The 13,001-nt window shown below is 39.5% G+C and overlaps 1 protein-coding gene across 3 annotated transcripts in view; it reads right to left on the minus strand.

Moving 5' to 3' along the window:
• Positions 1–1,175: 1,175 nt before the first annotated feature.
• Positions 1,176–13,001, minus strand: part of Mpp7 (membrane palmitoylated protein 7) — a 261,478-nt gene continuing 249,652 nt past the window's right edge. For all 3 annotated transcript variants that reach the window (XM_031364935.1, XM_031364936.1, XM_031364937.1), the window contains exons 14-17: positions 9,568–9,661; positions 8,418–8,526; positions 6,462–6,605; positions 1,176–4,445 (exon numbers count right to left, since the gene is read on the minus strand). In XM_031364935.1, coding sequence (XP_031220795.1) covers positions 4,266–4,445; positions 6,462–6,605; positions 8,418–8,526; positions 9,568–9,661 — 527 coding nt within the window. In that variant the 3' untranslated portion in view covers positions 1,176–4,265. The remainder of the gene's footprint in view (positions 4,446–6,461; positions 6,606–8,417; positions 8,527–9,567; positions 9,662–13,001) is intronic.

Genomic DNA, 13,001 nt, shown 5'->3' on the forward strand with positions numbered 1-13,001 from the left:
CTCTATGATGAATTGAACACTTGAACTGTGGCCCAGAATACACATCCTAATCCTTATGCTGGCTTTACCAGGGCATTTTATCTCAGCAACAGGTAAAGAAATGAAGACATAAGATCCCCTAATTTCTTACCTGTGAAGTATGAGATAGACAGAGGATCACACAGGTATTCCCTGAGGAACAGTACAACTCACACCGGGCAGTGACTATGTAGACATACAAGGTGGGTGGTCAAGCATTTAGGCAAGAAGGTTGTAGAATAAAGAACACTGAGTCAACTAGGGGCATTTCTTTCAAGTTATTAAGTATATCAGAGCCAGTGGCTTAAAAATAAAATGTGATTTGCTCCCTAGTAAGAATTACCTATTAAGTTCAATGTGCTGTGTGGTAGAATGCAATGGAGATTTCAAAATAATAAAGCTCATTGTACTTATTGTGACTCCTGAGTTTACTACACAGGGTGGTAAATAACTCTGACCTAGTTTTAACTGTGATATGACAACCATCATCATCATCACCACCACCACCATCACTGAGGGGTGATTCCATCCTGGCTTCTCTCTCAGTGCATTATCCTGGTATGAGGGGATGACCAGAGACATTCCATTTACCCCCAAGGTCTCAAAGCTGGTAATATTCAAGAAATCAATCTTGTTTGGAAATCAAACAATAAGTTTAGATTCAGACTGGGGATGTAATGTAGTTATATGTATGCCTAGCATGTGAAAGACCCCAAATTTGACTCTCAGCTCCACAAAGATCAATTGCTGACTCACTGGATTGATTGACCTTGCTTTCTCATGCGGTCTCTCTACTGGAGCAGGCCTGTGCTGACACAATGACTGAGCTGACCTTGCTTTCTCATGCAGTCTCTCTACTGGAGCAGGCCTGTGCTGACACAAGGATTGAGCCATTCGGTGTTGATTAGTTGCCCCAAAGGCGACAGTTTGTCTCCCTAGGCCCAGAGGACAAGTTCTGCTCGTGGAACTGGATGAAGAGGAGAATGTAGCATCCTGATTCCCAGCAGGGGAAGCAAACCGAAGGTGAGAACGGGTGATCCCAACGCACTGGTCTGGACTCTCCATCCCATTCTGCTTCTGCATATCTTCAACTTCTACTTATAGACTAAGAGTAGTGAATTCTATCTGTCCAATAATCTTGATGAAAGCATCATTTGAAGAGAAATATAATGTTTAATTTTAGGCATGGAAAGATCAAATAAATTACATCATACCAAAGGATAGAATTTGTTCCACCAAGGGAAAAGCAACACAGGGTAGAACAATTATAGCATATTCAAGTGCTAACAACTCAAACAGATACACTGTTTAAAGATACTTTATTAAGATAAAAAATTTTCCATTACATTTATCTATAAATCCATCATAGGCCAAAGGAAAATAAATAAAAATCTGAATCTTCAGGGACATTTTTGACTCCACAGTTTTGTAAATCTGAGTTTACATGTTTGCTCACTTTAAACTACTACAGTTTAGGGACACGTGCTGATTTACAGTACCAGGCATGTCAGCCTTACAGACGCCAAGTTTCCATATTACTCTGTAAAGCCATGGCTATTGTTTCAAGTCTATCTCTTTGCTTTTAGGCCACTCTTACTGGGAGGTGGGGGAGAAAAGCAGCACTTCATACCGGGTTCAACTTTAAATGGACAATCAATGAAACCCTGCTTGTCTAATAGCGGCTGGCACTGCAGCCCAGAAACAAGCTGCTGAAAGCCAGGAACAAAGTGTCCTTCTCCCTGGGGTGGGAGTGCTGAGGTGTGTCCTTCTCCTGGGTGGTGGGAGTGCTGAGGTGTGTCCTTCTCCTTGGTGGTGGGAGTGTTGAGGTGTGTCCTTCTCCCTGGTGGTGGGAGTGCTGAGGTGTGTCCTTCTCCCTGGTGGTGGGAGTGCTGAGGTGTGTCCTTCTCCTTGGTGGTGGGAGTGCTGAGGTGTGTCCTTCTCCCTGGTGGTGGGAGTGCTGAGGTGAGAGAGCACAGCAGGGCCAAAGGCTGTAGGTACCAGCAGCCTTCTCTTGGCCCGGCTTATATGTTTAAATCAAATCTCTTTGAAAGCATCAAGAAATAGAAGAGGTAAGGCTGCATGCTACCTGATTTCTTAAACTGCTTAATTTCTTTTTATTTATTTAGTTTTTAAAGTTTTAGTTCAGCTGTGGTCTAACAGATGCAGACATTCATATTTAATGACATTCCATCACCTTCACTACCTACCCCAAATTTCCCAAGCACTACCCCAAAATAAGAAATGAAGGCAACAATCACCAGATGAAGAAAAACAATCAGCAAAACTATCTGAGGTATGAACATGGGATATCTAAAGTATTCCAGAATGTCCTATGCCAGACACACTTCTCATCATTCTGGGTATAGAAAATTGCTTTACAGAAGTGTAGGCATTGCCCAAGGGACAGAATATTCCATCCAAACCAATTCTTTAAGACTTGTGCTTCTAGACAGGCCACACAGGGCAGTGATTTCAGAATAGGAATCCAGTAGCCTTCTTATCTGTGTTTGAGCTTCACGGCTTTAATTAAGAAACACAGAACTTCCATGGATGGTGTTCATTAGTCCAATGATCTGACTGTTCAGCTTGAACATGTAATGAGGTCACTAGAGAAGTTTTGTTTCTGTTTCACACAGAAATTTGACATTGTTTTAAGGAAAGCAAGCCATGGACACCACCAAACAGCAGTGAACATATAACATGAGTGTGGACCTATCTGCCAAAAGGTCCAATATTTACATGGAATGTTGATCTTGCTTATAAAACTACTACTTTAAATTATATTTTAACATACAATTTATCTCATGAATAGCCTCATTTGATAATTTAAAAATATGCCTTTCAAATATCTTACAAATATATAAAATTTCCCTATATTTTATTTTTCTTTAAACATAACATTCAAACTCTTTACAAAGAAACAAAAATAACTTTTTGTATGCAAGTCATAGTTGTGATGAATCTTCCATTGGCTAAACTGCACTGCTCAGAGGACTGGCAGGAACCTGCTCTATGATTGAACTATGGACATTTGTAATATTGCAAATTATTCACTTGTTAGAGATCTAAAGCATTACAGAAAAAGGAACAATGTCATCAAAACATTTAAAAACCATCTTCTTTCAGAATAGGTTGAGATGCAATCTGGCCTGTGTTAATCATTTTGTTGACAAAAAAATTAACACAATACAAGGTTTCTAAAACATACTTTAGGACAATTTACATGTGTGGTGACTGCACACCAGAAACATGAGCATCTCTTCCTTCACTGTGCTCTAACACATGTTACATATTTTTGAATACTTATCTCATTCTTATAATTTGTTGAGAAATTCCAAAACAAGAGAAGAAAACTTTCTGACTCTAGAAATGTCTTCTGAAAGATGAAAGATTAAAGCAAGAGGTGCTGTGTGATCATTTCTTGCCCTAAGACACAACCATTTTTATTAAACCATGAGGAAAGGTTTTTATCTACATCTATAATATCAGTTGAATCTGTTTTTAAGCCTGATGCAGTGGCATGTTCCTGCATGAACTCAGGAGGCTGAGGCAAAAGAAGGCTGAGTTCAAGGCTAGTGTGGACAATATAGTGAGACCCCCAACTTAAACAGGAAAATTAGATTTTCTCTTATGTAATATTGGTGGCATCACCAATATGTACTCATAAGGATTTCCTAAGCTATAATATGTGAGCTACTTTCTCAGAAATATTTGAGTTTCTCCTTTGTTTTAAGATGTGCACATGAAGAACATATTTTTTAAGAACAGAGTCTTATTTTCAGCTCAGTTAAATTTGTGGATCTGCTCAAGGCTGCCAAGTCTATGCTTTCAACTGAGAGCATGCCCAGTGAAGGGCTGTGAGCACACCTGACCGCAGGTGAGGCATGAACTCGCATGTGCAGTGAAGGGCTGTGAGCACACCTGAACACAGGTGAAGCATGAACTCTTATACATACTGCCTCCCACATCAGAGACAGAAATAGATTAAAGAAAACCAGGAAATACAAGTTTTGCTAAGACTATAGCACTGTGCAGATTTTGACTTAGATTGTACAGTTATGTGCTTCAAATAAGGCTGTAAAAGACATAAACAAAACCAGCACTGAAACTTTGATTTTGACATTGAAGACTTTACATCTGTGACAGTGATTCAAATTATTAAAAAAAAAAAAAAATCCTACCAAAAACATGGTAGTTGATTTAATCATGCAACTCTGTAAAAAGAAAATTAAGGACATTTGCCTGAGTTATGAATGTAACCAACTCACTGGGACCCAATGGGTATCAGTCTCTAGTTTGTCAAATGTTGTTTTTAGCTCATTAAATGCCACAGTAAGATCATCATTTATTATGATTTTGTCAAAAAGATGGCCATATTGACTTTCCATTATCTGTGCTGATTTAACCATTTCTTGAAAATCTTCTTCCTATTAAAAACAATAACAAATTAAGTAACCAGAAAACTGCATTATTTCACATAAATGAAGACATTCTACAATGACTACCTAAAGTTGTTATGTGTTCAGATTTTAAATGAAATAAAAACCAAAATCACTGTCACTACATTTTTAGAGGTTTATACTGCTAACATCAACTTTACTGAACTCCCTTCAGGGTCATAGCTAATGTACTGTCCATGTAATGTAATTACATGGACACATTGCTATTGTCATGGACACCAGGGGTGCTGTTGACTCTGATGCTCTGGCTTGGCTATTTACGTTTGTTCACAAGAAATAATGAATAGCACAAACTACTTTCTTAATATTGAAAGCATTATAGGACAATAGTTCGAATGCCCCTTCTGTGGTCCAGCAGAAGTGTTTCAAAAGCCCTGATGGGCAACATAAAGTTTTAAATGCCAGGAGATATTTTAGTTTGGTACAAAACTTAGGACAGTACATTTAAAAAAGTACATCCTTAGACTATGCCATCATTTACGAATTATGTTTACTGAGAGATAACTTTAGTGCTAGTCAACAACTTAAAATAACTACCAACATGTAACAGCATCTGTCCCGTAAGAACAAATGTCACCCTTCTAGAACAAAGAGCAAACACTGGGAATCAAAAGCAAGATCCATGCTTTATAACTAAAATCAATAGTTCCTAGATTAACAAAGACTAAAGGAAAGCTAATTAGATGAAAGAAAAAAGGTTTGGTATTTATTTGTTGGTTTCTGATTAAAAAGGTAGAATTTGAGAAGGATGAAAACAAAAACAAAGAAAGGCTTGCCAAGAGTCAATGATGGATGGGCCAGCCTGACTCTATCTTAAAATTATAAGCCATCTTATTACAGGGTCAAAATAAGTTCATTCCTGTTTTCTATAAAATGTAAACTTGACTAAGTCTTCACCCATTCTCTGGAATTTGTCATGTCCCACATCCTATATTCTGACCTCTACTCTGGTAAGATAAGATGTTCTGCCAAATAATTTTGTAATGGTTAGCCAAGTTCCTATGTAACCAAAATTCCTCTGGAAATCCCCCAACCATTGAAAATTCTCTAGTCTCGTAGGTATTTTTAGCTATATAAACCCTACCTTCTCCTGTGTTTCATACTATTTTCTCAAATCCTGCTACAGGGAGATATCCTTGTCTGACAGAGAATAAACCTTGAGCAATCTGACTAAAAAATTTGAATAATGATCTTTACTTTCATTCAGTGAGGTTAATATCAGGATAGCCACAAACACCTGAAGCCATAGCATCCAATGGCACTCGTATGAAATATGAATGTCATCAGGGTACAGTGTAGGCCTCCTGACCCTAGGACCCAAATGGGACTTCTACTTTTTACTGTGTTAAAATATAAAATATAAGACAACAAAGCAAATTATTACAGTTTTTGATTAGACTATTAATGATAAACAGAAACTTATTTAGAGACTTTTAGCTTTAAAAAGGTTACGTAAAATTAAAAGCTGAGTTGTCCCTTATATAAATGACTGGCTTAGAAGAAAATCAGCATGCATGCATAATACCATACTTTTGTTGTTTCTTTTTCTTTGTTTTGTTTGGTGGCACTGGAAATAACCCCAAAGCTTGGTGTATGCTAGCAAGCCCAAAAACACAGTGGTTAGTACTACCATTGAGGCACAGACTCTTGCTTTGTGGACCATTATCGGTTTCAAATCTGCAAGACAGAAGAGACCCTACGTTTTGAGTAGTTGGCATGGCAGGGGCATATTACTATATCCAGCTCTGAGTACTTGGCATGGCAGGGGCATATTACTATATCCAGCTCTACAAAGTAGTTCTGAATCAATGTAATACAAACACCAATTCATACAAACAAGAATCTACAGTGCCACCAATCAAAATGCACATTCTAAACCTTTACAGAGTTCTGGATCACAACTTCATCTATAACAGTGTCCCTAAGTACTGTGTACAACTATCTAGGTGGCATTTGCAGGGTGGCTAAGATCATGACACCCACCGTGAAGGGCTTTGCAGTCCCTTGGTCATCTCTGCTTGAAATGATCTTTGCATTTTTCCTTGTCTCTCTCAAACGCTCTATGGATGGAGGTTTTATAAATATCACATAGGGTTTGAATTCCAGTGTCCTTAAATGCTTCACTGTCTGCAAGAAAGAAAAGTTACTTTTCATATTCCCTCATAATCTCACGTATTCTGGATTTCTTAAAGAGAAAATTTCTTAAAACTATTCTTTAATTAAACAGATTATTCTTCAATATATTCTTGACAATGAGTGTGACAATCTCACTGAAAAGCAGCTAGAGTATGAATGCAACTTTTACTTTAGATATTTTGAAATTAACCATCATTATCATGAAACACACTGGGTAAAAACTCCAGAAAACTAGGATCACACTTGTAAAAGCTGTGATGACTGGTAACCTCCTGTCTGGAAGCTATCTTTTTTACATTCTCTGTTAGCAGCCTAAAGGTACAGTGTCTGTAGCCTTTGTTCTACATGAGGTCTGCCAGCACATCCTTCTCCCTGCCCCCAAGTGTCTTGTTTAGCTTTGTTTGGAGTCAGGATCCTACTATGCAGTCCAGGCCTGCCTGGACTCCTACGGCTCTTGCCTCAGCTTCCTGAGTTCTGGATACCGGTGTGTAGCACCACACCGTTTTTTGTTTTGTTAATTTATTCTCTTCTCACACCAAACATCACAACCAGTTTCTCCTCCCTCCACTCCTCTCAGTCCCCTCCCACACTCCTCTCCTCTCCCTCAGATCCACCCCTCCTCCATTTCCCTTATGAAAAGAGCAGGCTTCACAGGGACATCAACCAAAGTCAGCAAAAGTTACAACAGGACTAGGCATAAACCTTCATATCAAGGCTGAGCAGCTAGGTGAAGCAGCCCAGTAGGATGAAAAAGGTCCCAAGAGCAGACCCATGCAGGGGTGATGGTGCTGCTTCAGTCTCTGTAAATCCATGGGAGTACTGCTTAGTTGATTCTATGGGCAGTGTTCTCCTGGTGTCCCCTACCTCTGACTTCTCTGCCTCCTATAATTCACACCTGGGTTTTTAAGTGTTGACTTCTGCAGACTGAACTGTAGTCAAGTGAAACTAACAGAAGTGAGAGATAGTATTGATTTCCTTATGAAGGCCTCACCAGAGTCCCACTGTAAGGTTATGTATAGGTTCCATGTCTTACGGAGAGGGACGGGCGAGGCTGTGAGGGGTATATGGAGGTGATGAGAATGGGGAAGTGGGGAAGGGCATGGCAGGAGGGGATGGAAGGCCTGGGAAAGCTCAGAGGGGCAGATAAAAATGCATTCAGCAAGTCTATACACAGGGAGTTCAGACAAGTAGGAATGTCCCCACTCCTTCCAGGTGCCTGGACAGGAGGCAGCCACCAACTTGATGCTAAGGATTCTGACTCCAGCTTCTCCCCTAAGAGGTATTTCTATAAGGAATCGAATGTTTTTACCCACTGGTCTTCTTAGTTCAAAGTTTCCATAAGAGGCCCCTGGGTGATGCACAAGGTCTCCTATGGCATCTCCAGATAAGACAGTATTGAACAGTGCCTCATAGCTCTGTTGGGATTTCAATGTTTACATTGTGTCCAAGACCAAAATCAGAGAAAGAGAACTGAGGTCTAAAATGTCCACTTTCAGACTATAAACACTGAGAATAATACATAACACAAAAGATGTTACATATATAACAGTGTTACATATATAACATTATTAAAAGATCCAAAATAAGCATCGAATAGCCTGCGAAGTTCACTGAGTAAAACCAAGAATACAAACACTGACCCCCAGGCTTCTTCTCATCTGCTTCTCTAGTAACATTTTATGCCTTTTTCCCCATCTACCCAAATGTCCCGACCCTCATTTACACGAGCAGACTTCATAGGGAGCTCATTCTGAGATGCCACAGGAGGTTCATACGGGACTGCACAATGCTTCGTTCACTTACATGAGGCTGGACATCCAACAGACAAACTTTGTTCTTAGCTAGGACAGAGCGAACTGAGTCTATACTTGTACCATAGTAGTTGTTTTTATATTCGCCATACTCAATGAACCTGTAGAAAATTAAAAGACACTCATCAGAATAGTCTGTAAGTATGAAACAAGCAGACGGCAAGTTATACTTCATAGGTAAAAGATTTTTGCTGAATGTGTAAAATTTTTTCTGTGTTTAATAAAATAAACAGAGCCAAGCACTTCAGCAAATGTCAATTTAAAAAAAAAAAAAAACTTCTACATTTTCAAATCAGTAACACTTGCTTGTGTTACATTTAAGCCCAAAAAAGTACTCTGGTGCTATGGAGTGCTAATGCTTTCCATCAGTCCCTTTCAGAACTAATGCAATGCAATAAAACATCAAGTAAGCCAAACAATAGAAACTACTGGAATTTCACTGCACACTACAGAGTAACAGAGCTGGGCACTGGAGCCACAGGAGCTGGGAGGTGGCTAATGGAACCAGGGCAGCGATTATGTGCTATAAAAATACAGTCATGGGGCCAAACTCGAAGAAAGCATTTTGATATTTCAATAAAATCCCACAATACAGTGTTAAAACACACCCTGCTTCTGATGCCCTGCAGTAGCTACACCTCAGCAATGGAAAACTGGGGGATGGGTGGAGCATGAGCTAGCTGGAGGAGCTGAGACGATGTGTTCAACAAGCAGTCCAACACGGAAGCTTTATTCCAACATTGTGAAGAACCAATGTGAGACTATGTATGAGAAAGATTATGGGGAAAGCATATCATATAGCTAGCCATTAACATTTAAAATAAAGTCCTACCCAAGTTACATGTTGAGATTCAATTACTGGACTGGAAAGAAGTTATAGAAACACACTGGGAAGCTTCCCTTAAGCTAAAGCATCAGGCTTCGCTGAACAGAAACAGCAGCTCCCTGATACTGAAAAGAAAACGATGGGAACATGTATAATTGCTACCGGAACCTCCTCTTTTTAAGGGCTTCAAACATTACTCTAATAACTGAAATACATTTCATATAGAAGGGAACCCTAGGCTGTCTAAAAGTAGATATACAGGCACCAGTTTAAGAACAACAGGAATAGAAAAAAATTCTACAAAATTTTTACATACTTGTTATTTTGTACATCTGTCTCAAACAAATGTTTGGAAATAAAAATATATTCCACACCATCACTCTCTTGGCTTCTTCTTGCTCTGGTGGTGTCTGTAATTCGATAGAAAAAGTTGAAAAAAGTCTAAATTAGTTACCTTAGAGTATTAAAAACAAATCATGCACATTAAGTCAGTTTCCTACACAAGATTTGAAAACATACAGGAAAAACAAAAGAAAATTAGTGCTAAAATACAGTAGAATATAAATTCAGACTTTTCCATTGTTGTCACAATCTTAAGACTGGAGATCTGATTGCCTCACAGGTCTGGCCCTTACTCTTATCTCTGAAGAATCTTTACTACAAGTAGATACATAAAAGTAATCATATGTGTAGACTTTAGTCCACTCCCCAGAACAAGACCTTTCTCTTGCAAATAACTGGCTTACTATATCATCTCTATTTGCTGAAGTAATCGTACTCTTCTATAGGTAGAAGGTACAGCCTTCTCCACATGGTGTACAGCATGTATGGGCCTTCAGTGTCGTCCCATTTTAGTAACTAAATGAAACCAAATAACTCCAGGTATTATTCCCAACTCCTGCCAAGTCATTAATAGCATCTTAATCTAGGATTCAGCTTGCAAATTTTTGGCAATGTTGCCTACTTCTTTTTGCGTGAATTATAAATGGACAGAAAACATAGGATAGTGAAAGACAAAACACAATATTTTCCATTGTGAACATATCTATGAAACCCTACCACAGCCCCTTCCTGCTCTTACAGTCAAAACCCTGGACCCCTGGCAATTATCTGAGCACCTTGAAAATATACAAAACAAACCAGGCATGGTGGTGTATCCCTTTAATCCCAACGCTTGGGAGACAGAGGCATGTGGGTCTCTGTGAGTTTGAGGCCAGCCTTATCTACAGAGTCTCAAGACAGCCAAGGCTATACAGAGAAACCCTTTCTTGAAAGACAAAAGCAAAAACAAAAACAAAAAGCAAACCAAAACAAATACACAAAAATGGGGAGGGTATGGAAGGCAGAGGGAGAATCTGCCCGGAAAGGCTGACCGTGTTCCTCTTAGAAGCTGTGATGGAATGAGACGGGCAATCCAGGGAAAGGCTGACCATGTTCCTCTTAGAAGCTATGATGGAATGAGACAGGGCAATCCTGTAGGTAGTTAGGAACAAGGGCCACGATGCAGCTAATCATGGTTTTTATGCTGAAAACTAATGTTGGGTTTAAAAGAAATGCTAGGGTTAAAAGGGTGGTCGGTAACATGAAGGAAAAGAAATATGACGCTATAGCTGGGTAGAGACAACGAAGCTGAACAGATAAGAAAAAACAACAGGGGCTGCTGGCTGACTGGCTCCCATGCAACTCTGGGGACCATATGCAAGATACTGTAGATCCCTAACATCTTCAAGCTTCTAATGAAGCTAAATATAAATGACTAAACTGTGGGGAAGGGTGGCTTCTAATGAAGAAAAGAGACTCCTCCAGATCAGCCCATAGATAAGGACGATGTGACAGAAAGACAGACTACATCTTGGTGGCTGTGCCAATGTTATCTATCACCTCCCCTTGGTGAAATGCAAGCTAGGCACATAAATGCTGAGAACAAAGAGGAATTGGATTGACCACAGGGTTACAGTGGCAAGCTAGTCCTTTGCTACAGAGAATTCATAGTCAAGATCAGAGGCTAACAAGGCAGAAGTCGGAGACAGGGGGTGGGCTTCAGCTCCCCGAAACAGGATGATCAGCGTGTAACAAAGCCTCATCATTGACCTGGCTGGACTAGGGGGACAAGCACAGATCACATGGACCCTCCACTGGCTTACACCCAATATACTCAAAGCATTAACCAAGATCCACAGGGATCATGGCAGTCTTTGTTCAGTTCCTGCCACAGTCCCATGGAAAGCCCAAGGCAAGCCGCTCCTGGGTTTCTCCTACTTCAGAACACCTTGGAATTATGGGAATGTCTTTTATTTTTCCTTAAATTTTTTAAGCAAAGATGCTCTCAGTTCACTTACTCTCTGCAACTGTGTCTTTAACACTCACTGGTGTGAGGCAGGAAACTTGAGAGCCACCGTCCCCAGTTAACATTTGGAGACCATTATGTCCTAGCATGACAGTCACTGGGCAGGTGCATCTGTCTTAAAAAAGGCCCTGTCATCCCAACAACAATAACAACAACAACAACTATTACTACTACTACTCAGCAAAACAAATGGTGTTCAGATGTGTGGAACATGTGTGGGTGCATAGGGGTGGGGGTGATGGGTGTGTAGGGGTGGGTTAAGAAATCAGCAGGGTGTAAGGGTGTGTGTGTATGGGATGGGGAGTATGAGTTAAGATTGTGGAGAAGTAGAGAAAGCATAAAAGGGAATACATTAATTCTCTTAGAAATTAACAGTAGTCTAATAATAACTTCTGCCCCTGTGTACAAGGTTCAGATTCAAACCAATGGAATTTAAGATGTGAATATGATTAGAACACACAGATCTTGGTCCAACCTCTGAAAAATGGAGAAAGAAGCATGTACGCACGCACGCACATGCACGCACGCACACACACACACACACACACACACACACTCACACACACACAGGGAAAGGCTTACAGAACTCAAATAAGATGTGTACTGAAGCCTCATATTCCTCTCTGAGTCAGAGCATACTGAAACCATAGCACATACAAATGAAGGGAACTTAGGGTCTAAATATAATATAGCTGACCACATTATAGAATAAATGTATGAGTAGTCTCAAGAATTTAGATTAGGAGATGGCACTAACATATTCACAATATAAAAATGTAATCCAAAACTATACAACATAAAAGAAACAAGAGAACATTACCAATTCTCAAAGGAAACAATAACAGATAAAATCCTCCGAATGGTCCAGAGGTTAGAATATCAGACTTTAAAGCAGCTATTATAATTATGCTTCAGGAAAGAAAATGTTTCTGAACTGGATTGAAAGTATGAAAATTTACCATAGAAACACAAACTATGGATAAGAAAATAGAAATTTTATAACTAAAAAGATACAACATGACAGGAACAAACCACTAGAAGGCTCAGCAGTATAAAAGAAGTTAAAAGAAAGTCAGTGATCTTAAAGACAGACCAATACAGACTGAACAACCATGAGCTAGTATAAATGGAAGGCCCTACATACAAACACTGAAATGCTCACTGCATGTGTAACTGGGGTCCTAATCACCAAAAACAAACTGAGAACTGTCAGAAAATAGTCTGGCAAGGCTTAATGACCCTAACCCTGTAATCTGAGGGAAAAGCACAAACTCACACACTGTAAAAGTCCATCAGATCCCAAAACAAATTTTTTAAAAAGCCAAAACATGCCTAGATAGTTACACACAAACACTAAATCCCCAGTGGTGGTAACACAACTTAGAAGGCTCTAGAACATGAAT

This window comes from Mastomys coucha, unplaced genomic scaffold (assembly GCF_008632895.1).
Source record: "Mastomys coucha isolate ucsf_1 unplaced genomic scaffold, UCSF_Mcou_1 pScaffold13, whole genome shotgun sequence".
NCBI classification, from domain to species: Eukaryota; Metazoa; Chordata; class Mammalia; order Rodentia; family Muridae; genus Mastomys; species Mastomys coucha.